Source organism: Microcaecilia unicolor, chromosome 8, assembly GCF_901765095.1.
Source record: "Microcaecilia unicolor chromosome 8, aMicUni1.1, whole genome shotgun sequence".
NCBI classification, from domain to species: domain Eukaryota; kingdom Metazoa; phylum Chordata; class Amphibia; order Gymnophiona; family Siphonopidae; genus Microcaecilia; species Microcaecilia unicolor.
Window position 1 is genome coordinate 222,331,449 of NC_044038.1, and position 12,477 is coordinate 222,343,925.

General features: G+C 43.3%; 1 protein-coding gene across 1 annotated transcript in view; it reads left to right on the top strand.

Annotated features, from left to right (window-relative positions):
* Window positions 1-2,673: 2,673 nt before the first annotated feature.
* The window catches only part of LOC115475815 (adenosine deaminase-like), a 45,190-nt gene continuing 35,386 nt past the window's right edge, over window positions 2,674-12,477 (top strand). The window contains exons 1-4 of the mRNA XM_030211820.1: window positions 2,674-2,702; window positions 3,557-3,643; window positions 6,053-6,114; window positions 8,278-8,400. Of these exons, the coding sequence (XP_030067680.1) occupies window positions 3,608-3,643; window positions 6,053-6,114; window positions 8,278-8,400 (221 nt within the window). The 5' untranslated portion in view covers window positions 2,674-2,702; window positions 3,557-3,607. The remainder of the gene's footprint in view (window positions 2,703-3,556; window positions 3,644-6,052; window positions 6,115-8,277; window positions 8,401-12,477) is intronic.

The following is a 12,477-nucleotide window of genomic DNA, read 5'->3' on the forward strand; positions in this document are numbered from 1 at the left end:
GGACGCGCTCGGCCCCTTTCAGCCAGTAAGCGTAGGGTTGAGGATAACTGGTAAAAAAAAAATAGAAAACAAAACGAAGGAAAATAATGTGATACCATTTTAGTGGAACCAGGGCTTTTTTCGGGGAGGGGGAGGGGGGGGGGTTACTGACTCTGAGTACTGGCACCTTTTCCATTGCCTGCTAAAAATGACCTGTGGTCCCCAAGTATTACTGAAAGAGTCCAGGCTCTGCACACTACTACTACTACTATTTATTTCTATAGCGCTACAAGGCGTAGTAGCGCTGCACAAACATAGAAGAAAGACAGTCCCTGCTCAAAGAGCTTTCAATCTAATAGACAAAAAATAAAGTAAGCAAATCAAATCAATTAATGTGTACAGGAAGGAGGAGAGGAGAGTAGGTGGAGGCGAGTGGTTACGAGATCACCAATGTGGCCGCGCAGGCTTCTGATTCTGTGAGTCTGACATCCTGCACATACGTGCAGGACGTCAGACTCACAGAAACAGAAGCCTGCGCAGCCTTTTACATGGAATGTTGCTAGTGGAATAGCAACATTCCATGTAGAATCTCCAATAGTAGCAACATTCTATGTAGAATCTCCAATAGTAGCAACATTCTACTACTACTACTACTACTATTTAGCATTTCTATAGCGCTACAAGGCGTACGCAGCGCTGCACAAACATAGAAGAAGGACAGTCCCTGCTCAAAGAGCTTACAATCTAATAGACAAAAAATAAAGTAAGCAAATCAAATCAATTAATGTGTACAGGAAGGAGGAGAGGAGGGTAGGTGGAGGCGAGTGGTTAGAAGTGGTTATGAGTCAAAAGCAGTCTTTTCATCAATTCTGTGGCTGGTTGCAGGGGGTCTGGCTGCTGCAGGATCCTTCAGTGATCACCCTACCCCTGAAGGAGTGGAACTAATAATTATAGTTTTTGACAAGTTTTCGGGGGTAGAGCCTTCCTCAGGTCAGAGCACAAGATCAATTTTCCCCGCCCAAAACGAGCCCAAAGTTAAACCCCGCCCCGACGTACCCTCAACGTCACTAACCCCGCCCCCGACATCACTAACCCCGCACCTGACGCGGGCCATGATGTCACTAACCCCGCCCCCGACAGCGTTAACCAGCCTCTGCAGGGCTTCTATTGGACCAAATTGGACCAATAGAAGCCCCAGAAAACCGCCCAATTTCCCCCAGCCAGCAAAAATTGCCCGCAACAGGAAAGCCGCCCAATTGGGCGGGAAACCCGCAGACCTGGCAACCCTCCACTTCCCTAGATGTCAAGTGGTAAGGGCGGGGCGCCCCCTTTGAAATAGCCATGCAGCAAGTTCTTCACTTGCTGCATGGCCATTGCTTTTTAAAAAAAGAAAGACCTATCTTTTACCTGCTGCAGTAAAAGGGGGCCTTGGCATGTGTCAAAAACACGGGCTGATGCCAGTGCAGGCCCCCTTTTGCCACAGCTTGGTAAAAGGGGCCCTAAGTGCATTTGTCAAAATTTTTTTTTAATAGTCAGATCCTCATGAAAAATGTGTTTTAAAATGGTAAAACGCCAAACTCTCACCATATAGGCAATAGGAAACCAATTCATGGAATGTACTTACAGGGTGATATGGTCAGTAAGTTTCAAACCCATTATTATTATTAGCATTTGTATAGCGCTACCAGACGCATGCAGCGCTGAACACCTGACACAGAGAGACATGCAACAGGAATTGTAATCTGAATAATTACTGTTTCAGCTTTTAAATGTCTATAATCAGGGCAATTGTAACCCTCTGATAGGCCTAAGGCAAACAAGCACATCAGACCCCCCTCCCCCATTGCAGAGGTTTTCAACCCAGTCCTTGGTGCACAAAAACCCTGCCCCATTGTAATATAAATCTCTCTTATCCGTCCCCTTCTACTGCCAATGCTAGACTCTGTTCCTTTTGTCTTGCTGCACCTCACGCCTGGAATAGACTTCCCGAGCCTGTGCGCCTAGCCCCATCCTTGGCCGTTTTCAAGTCCAAACTTAAAGCCCACCTCTTTACCACTGCTTTTGACTCCTAACCACTAAACTTGCCCTGTCCTTTATCCTCACCTATTTATTCCCTTACCCTTAATCGTTTTGTCTGTTTACCTGTCTAGATTGTAAGCTCTTTGAGCAGGGACTGTCTTTTTGTGTATGGTGTACAGCGCTGCGTATGCCTTGTAGTACTATAGAAATTATAAATAGTAGTAGTAGTAGTAATATGGCATTGGAAAATAAAATAACTATGTTACCTCAACTTTGTTGATTTTGGAGCAATATATTACTTTAATTCAGATATATGTGAATTAGTATTTATCCCTTTATATTTAATAGAGTCAGCCTATATTGTGAAGAGCAAAGAAACTACAAGCCCCAGAAGGCAGTGCAGCACCAGAGAGATTCAGAACCAAGGAACTACAAAGCCCAGAAGGCAGGGCAACGTCAGAGAAGCCAGGAGCTCAGAAACTACAAGCCCCAGAAGGCAGTGCAGCACCAGCAGACAGATCAGGTGAAGGGAGAAGAATCTATGCAAGGGAGGGAGGAGCCGGGGTGTGATTGGGAGATGGAATCAGATGGGGGGAGGGAGGAGCCCCTAGACCGGGAGGAAGGGGAGGAGAGAATGGAACTGGAGGAGGAGAAAGGAGGGGAGAATGAGGAGGAAATGGAAGTGCTGGTGGAGGGTTCTTAAAGTGAGTTATGAACTGAACTGGAGAGTGAATGAAGCCTTGGTGAATTGACCCGGTGGGTGGATGTCAGGTGGTTTTGTGCTGACAAATGAGGGAGGTGGGTCATTAGGTCTAAGAGTGAGAAAGTGACTTAGACCATATTGCCATTGAATTGAACTGTTTAATTTCATTTCTAAGATGAACTGTGTTTGAAGGCAATGCTAAACTAAACTGTGTTTGAAAGCAGTGCTAAAACTGAATTGAGGAGGAAAACATTGCTAACTGAACTGAATTGTAAGCAGTGCTCATTAACTGTGGGAAAGAGCAGTGCTACTAAGTACTGGATTAGAAGCAGTGCTGGAGAAAACCATATTGAAAGCAGGGCCAAAGTGAACTGTGTGGAAAGCAGGCCCAAGCTGAACTGTATTGCAAGCAGGGCTCCAATGAACTGTGTTTAAAAGTGGAGCTACACTGAGGAGAGGGAAAGGCCTGTGAAGCCTTAAAGCACAGTAAATGTACTCAGGAGATAATAAAGCACTTCTGGTGATTTGCCTGTTGTCCGGAGACCCTGATTGCAGACTGTCGACTCGGGAGTGAAGGGCGTGCTTGGTAAAGAAAGGAAGAGACTGAGAAAGAGTGGTGCGGATCTGGCGGCTGAGCATGACAATATATAAACTCTTTGAGTGTATCTGTTTAACCTTAGAAGGCAGTTGGTTCCTCGTGGCCTCACATGTATGTTGCAATGCCTAGCTTAGGTGTTAGATAAGCAGCAGGCGTTTAGCTCGTGCTGTATCTAGTTACGTTGTACTAAAGAAGGCTGGGTTATTGACAAACCTTAGGGCAAGGTTCAGTACAGCAATCAGTATTATAGTTTTCAGAGCTCAAGACTGTCAGATCCGTGAAATCTACAGAAAACCAGCAACTGCAAAATGGAACAGGTGCTGCCTGCTTTCGACAAGCCCAAGGTAACATTATTTCGTGTAAATCAGATAGATAAAAGAGAGAGAAATACGGGAGAAATAAAAAACTGTATTAATAAAGCAGAGAGTGGTTGTGCCCTTCCTCTCCTAAGACATAGAGCAGATGTAAAAGGGGCTTGCTCCTTTCGTGTATCTGTGATGGTGAAGTCAGAAGTAATTTTAGGAAATGCTTCTTCATAGAAAGAGTGGTGGAAGCATGATACGACCTCCCAAGGAAAGTAACAAAGGCATTCAAAAAAGATGAGACAAAAAAATGGGAAAAGATAAAGAAAAGCCAAAAATTAAAGGCTGTACCAGGAAAGAAAACCCAGGTTCTATATACGGCACTCAGATTTGCACACCCAAATTTGGACACTTTCCCAAGATGCGCGTGCAAATCGAGGGCGTCTTTTACTAAGGCACGCTCACGTTTTTAGCGCATGCTAAAATTGTGGGTGCACTAAACGTTAGAGATGCCAATGCATTCCTATGGGCGTCTCTAACGTTTAGCGTTCCCACAATTTTAGCGAGTACGAGTGAGTGCGCCTTAGTAAAAGATGCTCTAATTGACTAATGAGCTGATAACCTTCAGTAAATGGATGTTGACAACCAATAATTGAAGTTAACTGGCACCCATTAAAATTTGCGCACACATCTGGCTGCGTTCTATTCTATAAGGTGTGGCACCTAACTCAGCATATGTGAAGCGTCTGTTCACGCTTTCTAAAAATACTAGGACTAGGGGGCATGCGATGAAGCTACAATGTAGTAAATTTAAAACAAATCGGAGAAAACTTTTCTTCACTCAACGTGTAATTAAACTCTGGAATTTGTTGCCAGACAACGTGATAAAGGTGGTTAGCTTAGTAGAGTTTTAAAAAAGGTTTGGACGGCTTCCTAAAGGAAAAGTCCATAGACCGTTATTAAATGGACTTGGGGAAAATCCACTATTTCTGGGATAAGCAGTATAAAATGTTTTGTACATTTTTGGGATCTTGCCGGGTATTTGTGACCTGGATTGGCCACTGTGGGAAACAGGATGCTGGGCTCGATGGGCCTTTGGTCTTTCCCAGTATGGCAATACTTATGTACTTATGTACATATAACTCGAAAGGGGGTGTGTCCATGGTCATTCCAAAAAGTTGCACATATAGTTACAGAATACTGACTCTGTGCCTAATTTGAGTGCCGGCATTTACACCCATTTGTCCTATATAGAATCACGCTTAGCGCTGATTTTTTCTAGCACTTAATGTTAAAGCACCATTTACAGAATTTTCCCCAAAATGTGTAGACTAAAAAAGCTTTAATAGAAGTAATTTTATAAATATTTTTTTTGCATAACGCACTGATCTATGCACATAAATGGGCTTTTAGAAACTTAGATTACACTGAAAAGTACATGTTCTTATGCAGTTATTTGGATTTTGTTTACACCTTTTTCAGTAGTAGCTCAATGAGAGTAACGTTCAGGTACACTTGGTATTTCCTGGTCCCTGGAGGGCTCATAATCTAATTCTGTACCTGAGGAAATGGCGAGTTAAGTGACTTGCCAATGATCACAAGGAGCAACGGTTGAATTTGAACCGGGCACCTCTGGAGGTCAAGTCCGGTGCTCTAACCACTAGGCTACTCCTCCACTCAGTGTATCGGGGTGGAGATTTCAGACCAGTTTTAACATAACATATATCCATGTCTGACGATGGTTAGGACATCATGGACCAGCAAGTAAAGCAACTTCTTCCGTGCAATTCAGTGCTATCTATTCATATACAGTTTCTCTTTTTGTGAGATGAATACTTAATAGATATGGTCCATAATGCATGCATTTAATTTTATTTAATTTATTACATAGTTTTATAGCCTGCTGTTTTCATCTTAAGAAGCTTACAGAGCGGGTTACAGTAAAAGACTCATAAAAACATTTTAAAACAGATCAATTATTATAGACACTAATATTAATTTCCTTTATTGACCCTCTTGATTTCTATGAAACCAATGAACATTCCTCCAAAGACTAGCCCCCCCCCCCACCCCTGTTTAGTAAGCCGTGTGCTAATGCTGGTTGCGCATTTTTTTTACTCCCCCTTGAAAAATGTTCTATGGGTACCCTTGGTGGGACAGTTAGTGAGCACTTGGGGGGAGGGACAGGAGTGGGGGAAGGAGAGGGGAAAAATGTTATCAGTGTGCCATGCACTATCTGGATCTCAGGAGGCTTTTTCCTGGGCCCAACCTTTCATAGTGCATCAGAACTAGTTAAACAGTGTAGACATGGGAGCTCTTTATTGGTCATACACTGTATTGTAGCATTTGCAAATTGTAATGTAACAACATAGTAATTGCTATGCACACAAAAATGGTCTCTTGACAACAAAGACCAGCGAGACATTTAGGTTATGGTTTCTTCACTCACAGGTAGAACTTCACATCCACCTTGATGCCAGCATCAAACCTGAAACCATCTTGTACTTTGCCAAGTAAGCTGTTAAAGAATAATAATACAACTATTAACTTTTTTTTTTAATTAACACTAAGGGGCCTGTTTAGTGAAGTGTGGAAAGGTTTGCACTTAGCCATGCTTTAACAGTAAAAATTAACATATGGTAAGTGCAAAGGCAGTGCAATAACTGCTTGTCTGTTAATTTTTTTTTTGTTTTGTTACATTTGTACCCCATGCTTTGCCACTCATGGCAGGCTCAATGCGGCTTACATGGGGCAATGGAGGGTTAAGTGACTTGCCCAGAGTCACAAGGAGCTGCCTGTGCCTGCAGTAGGAATCAAACCCAGTTCCCCAGGACCAAAGTCCACCACTCTAACCACTAGGCCACTCAATGTGGCCGCGCAGGCTTCTGCTTCTGTGAGTCTGACGTCCTGCATGTATGTGCAGGACGTCAGACTCACAGAAACAGAAGCCTGCGCAGCCTTCTACATGGAATGTTGCTAGTGGAATAGCAACATTCCATGTAGAATCTCCAATAGTATCTGTTTTATTTTTGTTACATTTGTACCCTGCGCTTTCCCACTCATGGCAGGCTCAATGCGGCTTACATGGGGCAATGGAGGGTTAAGTGACTTGCCCAGAGTCACAAGGAGCTGCCTGTGCCTGAAGTGGGAATCGAACTCAGTTCCCCAGGACCAAAGTCCACCATCCTAACCACTAGGCCACTCCTCTACTCCATTAGCTCATTCTAAATTATTGGAAAGCTTCTCTGTATAAAATTATTGATCTAAAATCATGGAGAACATCTTAAGCAAGCTCGGGCTTGATCTCCACAATGGGTTTTTATAAAACTAGATACGTTTTGCTTAATGTGAATAGAAAAATCCATTAAAAAAAATAAATAAAACACAAATCCTGACTTATCAGGCATTGCAATTGAACTTCTTTGATCTGTAGCTCTACTTGTTAAAATGTGGCAGCCAACAATTATTCAAATAATTATTTTCTTGATTCAGAATTGTTTAGTTTGGTCTCTTGAATTAAATCACACTGCTAACACTGTTCTCTTCACTGAGTGGGAATCTTCCAACTGCATTGCAGCCAGTGGTGGTGGTGGGGGTGTTCCATTATTGTGCTTTCAATCACTAGGGACATCTAATAGGAAGTGGGAAATGGACCAATGACTCCAGGGAAACGGGACTATGATGATAAAAGAAACAGCTTTATTCACAGACTCGACACAGTACTGTGTTTCGGCCACAGGCCTGCCTCAGGAGTCTTGAATGATCCTCGTAGCTTGAAAAGTGGAAATGCTAATGGGTAGTCTTGATAAAGGACTTTGATAAAATAATGTAGAAAATGTAGCATCTCTGTATAGTCCTAGGGACAGGCAGGTGCACTGGAGTCCTGCAGAGCTTACCTGTCTTTTACTATTGAAAATGGGATAGTGAAACAGCACCTCCCACTGGCAGGACTGAAGGTGCAGGACTCCCGCTCTGCTTAGAGGGAACAGTTCGCGTCATTTCAGACCTTTCTTCAGCTTCATGCACTATCAGGGCCGGTCTTAGCAATTGTTTAAAGAAGATTAGCACAAAGCTGCATTGCTAAGCCAAAAGTTAGGCATGCTAGAGGCTGAGCAAATTTTGGTACCGGACCAAAATCCAGATTCGACCATGCTTCAGTTTTGGCCAAAAATGCTGAAACCCAAACTCCCCCCTCCGACCACAAACGCAACCACTCCGTTCTCCCTGCGCCCGCAAAATGTGGTAGATTGGTTGCCATGTTCCAGGGTTTCACCTGAAATAAAAGTTCTACACTGGTCCCCAGTGTGACAGTGAATAGTTTACGGTTTTCACCCTTATGTTCAGAGTGTTGCATGAGGGTGAGCCAGAGTGACCTATGCGATGTCTTGGAGTGGTATGTGTCAAGGTGGACCCTGTATTCTATAGGAATGAATCACATGGCTGTCCTTAGCCTACATGTAGCAAGGCTGTGTTTTCAGTGGACAGACTTCTTTCAATGGAACTCAACCTCTGTTTCTTTGCACCTAGAACAGCGTTGTTCCCAGTTTTGGAAATGTATGAAAGCATTTGGCTGAGTTCAGAGATAGGTGGGGTCAACCTGTGGGGCTGATTCATGTTTTTATAATAAGATTGTTTCAAGACTGTCTCAAAAAAACAGTGCTGTGTTTCCTTTTCAGTAAAAGACAGATCAAGTTACCAGCAAACAGCAGGGAAGAACTTCTGCAGCACATTTGTTGCAAAAAACCGGGCAGCCTTACCGAATTCCTTGCAAAATTTAACCATTACATGCCTGCCATTGCGTAAGTAAAATATCTAGTAGACTGGAAGATACCAGCCTTAGTCTCAAGATCTTCAGTGCCACGATAAGGGAAAGGGAAATGGGACTTGATATACCGCCTTTCTGTGGTTTTTGCAACTACATTCAAAGCAGTTTACATAGTATATACAGGTACTTATTTTGTACCTGGGGCAATAGAGGGTTAAGTGACTTGCCTAGAGTCACAAGGAACTGCAGTGGGAATTGAATCCAGTTCCCCAGGATCAAAGTCCACTGCACTAACCACTAGGCTACTCCTCCACTAGCAACATTCCATGTAGAATCTCAAACAGTAGCAACAGAATCTCAATAGTAGCAACATTCCATGTAGAATCTCAAATAGGGAAAGGGAAATGGGACTTGATATACCACCTTTCTGTGTTTTTTGCAACTACATTCAAAGCAGTTTACATAGTATATACAGGTACTTATTTTGTACCTGGGCAATGGAGAGTTAAGTGACTTGTCCAGAGTCACAAGGAACTGCAGTGGGAATTAAACTCAGTTCCCCAGGATCAAGGTCTGCTGTACTAACCACTAAGCTACTCCTCCATTAGCAACGTTCCATGTAGAATCTCAAATAGGGAAAGGGAAATGGGACTTGATATACCGCCTTTCTGTGGTTTTTGCAACTACATTCAAAGCAGTTTACATAGTACATAAGTATTGCCATACTGGGAAAGACCAAAGGTCCATTGAGCCCATCATCCTGTTTCCAACAGTGGCCAATCCAGGTCACAAATACCCGGCCAGGTCCCCAAAATGTACAAAACATTTTATACTGCTTATCCCAGAAATAGTGGATTTTCCCCAAGTCCATTTAATAACGGTACTTATTTGCAGCTGGGGCAATGGAGGGTTAAGTGACTTGCCCAGAGTCACAAGGAGCTGCAGTGGGAATCCAACCCAGTTCCCCAGGATCAAAGTCCGCTGCGCTAACCACTAGGCTACTATTAAAGTTACGTGCATTGGGATAAATATTCAGCCTGCAGTGGTCAGTATTTTTTTTTTTTACCCCCACTGGCATCGTGCATGGATATTCAGTGTCGAGCCATCTCCAGGCACCGGCATTGAATATCTGGGTTTATGCGGCCTATGTCTTATCAGGTTAAGTGCGATATTTAGCACTTAACCGCAAAGCGAAACCAGATAAAGATAGGACTGTGTTGTATCTTTGTCCAATTAACTTAGCTATAAAGTATTAGCAACTAACATCCAATTTACTACTACTACTTAACATTTCTAAAGCGCTACTAGGGTTACGCAGCGCTGTACAATTTAACATAGAAGGACAGTCCCTGCTCAAAGGAGCTTACAATCTAAAGGATAAGAGTGAGACAAATATAGGACAATCAAGCCATTGTGACATCACTGATGAGGTTGGCTCTTAGGCATTGGTGGAATGAGGCATTATGACATCACAATCTCAGCTCTGGTTAAATCACTGCTATATGTAATACTACTACTACTACTTAACATTTCTAAAGCGCTACTAGGGTTACGCAGCGCTGTACAATTTAACATAGAAGGACAGTCCCTGCTCAAAGGAGCTTACAATCTAAAGGATAAGAGTGAGACAAATATAGGACAATCAAGCCATTGTGACATCACTGATGAGGTTGGCTCTTAGGCATTGGTGGAATGAGGCATTATGACATCACAATCTCAGCTCTGGTTAAATCACTGCTATATGTAATACTACTACTACTACTTAACATTTCTAAAGCGCTACTAGGGTTACGCAGCGCTGTACAATTTAACATAAAAGGACAGGCCCTGCTCAAAGAGCTTACAATCTAAAGGACATGTGAGTAGTCAATTCGATAGGGGCAGTCGAATTGGGGCAGTCCGGATATCCTGAAGGTAAGAGTTAGGTGCCGAAGGCAGCATTGAAGAGGTAGGCTTTAAGCAGAGACTTGAAGATGGGCAGGGAGGGGGCTTGACGAAAGGGCTCAGGAAGGTTGTTCTAAAAAAAATTAAAAGGAGGAAAAAGGACTTCAGTGGCTTAGGTCACATCTGAAATGAGGCTTGGACTAATGACCCGCCCTACTTCTTCATCACTCCTAAAAAAAAAAATCCTCCTGTATAGTTAATTTCGTATTTAATATTTTGACAATTTTTTTTCCTTTTTTGTCCCAATATTAGGGCCCTGTTTACTAAGGCGTGTTAGCATTTTTAACGCGCCTACAATTAGTGCGCACGCTAACCATGTAGGCACCTATAGGGATATTGTAGGCACGTACATGGTTAATGCGCGTTAAAGACATTAACACATCTATAACGTGGCTTAGTAAATAGGAGTCCAGATACAACCACGTTCACTCGGGTACTTACCTGAAACAAAAGCTGCTTCACTCTACAGCGCAACTGTTTCACACTGGCTTCGTCAGGGGTGTTATTTTCATGCGGCAAGTTCAGTTATCCCGCTGCTTAGTATGCTCGATCTCGGTGCGCATAGTTTAGAGAATATTGCCAGGTTTGCGCATAACTAAGGACTTCTTTTACAAAGCCGCACTAGTGATTCCCGTGTGGCAGATGAGAGGAAGCCCATAGGAATTGGATGGGCTTCCTCTCATTTGCCACACAGAATCGGTAACACGGCTTTGTAAAAGAAGCCCTTAGTTGTTATATTAGGTGTAAACAATAATTATTTATTTAGATTTTGCTCACACCTTTTTCAGTTGTAGCTCAAGGTGAGTTACATTCAGGTACTCTGGCTATTTCTTTGTCCCAGGAGGGCTCACAATCTAAGTTTGTACCTGAGGCTATGGAGGATTAAGTGACTTGCCCAAGATCACAAGGAGCAGCAGCAGGATTTGAACCGGTGACCTCTGGATCGCAAGACCGGTGCTGTAACCACTAGTCCACTCCTCCACTAATTGGCACTAATTTGCAGTTACACATACAACTGCACTTAGTTGATGTTTTATAACCTTTGGGCTAGATTCTATATATGGCGCCTTGAAAATCCACGTGGAAAACATTTCTGCCTAAGCGTATTTGATGATTTAGGCATGGGTGGAGGAAAGAGCGAGCCCTCCAAAACCCACCACAAGCCCACTGTGCCCACATCTAAGTGCCCCCCTTCACCTGTAAGGGCTATGGTAGTGGTGTACAGTTGGGGGTAGGGGGTTTTGGGGGGGTTGGGGGTCTCAGCACACAAGGGAGCTATGTACCTGGGAACATTTTATGAAGTCCACAGCAGTGCCCCCTAGGGTGCCTGATTGCTGTCCTGGCATGTCAGAGGGATCAGTGTACTACAAATGCTGGCACCTCCCACGTCCAAATGGCTTGCATTTGGACGTTTTAGACTTGGACGTCCTTGGTTTCCAAAATTGCCGAAAATCAAAGACGTCCAAATCTAAGGACGTCCTTGGTAATTTCGATACGAAAGATGGACGTCCATTTTTTTGAAAATGTCCTTTTCCCCACCTCCAAATTTGGATGTTTTACAAAGACGTCCAAATTCCAACTTAGACGTTTCTTTCGAAAATGCCCTTCCACATCACTTAAGTACTACCTTGTAGAATAGTACCTACTGCACACAGATGCCTAACTGTCAGTTTAATGGCACCTTTGATGTGTGTAAGAGGTGCCTTCAAAACGGCGGTAAATAAATCCTAATAAATAAATAAGGACCACTTTAGAGAACGGACCCTATAGTTATAGGGGCTGATATTGAACCTGCAGGAGGCAGCCCAGCTAACTCCCACACTTGGCAGCGAATCTGGAAATTCAATGCCGGTACCATGTCTGGCGACCGGCGTTGAATTTCTGGGATTTTTTTTTGTCTGGTAAAAACATAGGGTCCTATTTACTAAGCCATGTTATAGGTGCATTAGAATTTTTAATGTGCTTTAACCATGTACGTGCCTACGATATCCCTATAGGCACCTACACGGTTAGCACGTTCGCTAATTGTAGGCGCGTTAAAAACGCTAATGAACCTTAGTAATCAGGGCCCATAGCCAGTTAAGCTGATTATTCATGGGTTGGCTGACTTAAGTTATGGCAGCCAAAGACAGACCTGCTATTTACGCAGGTCTGTCTGGCCACTAAA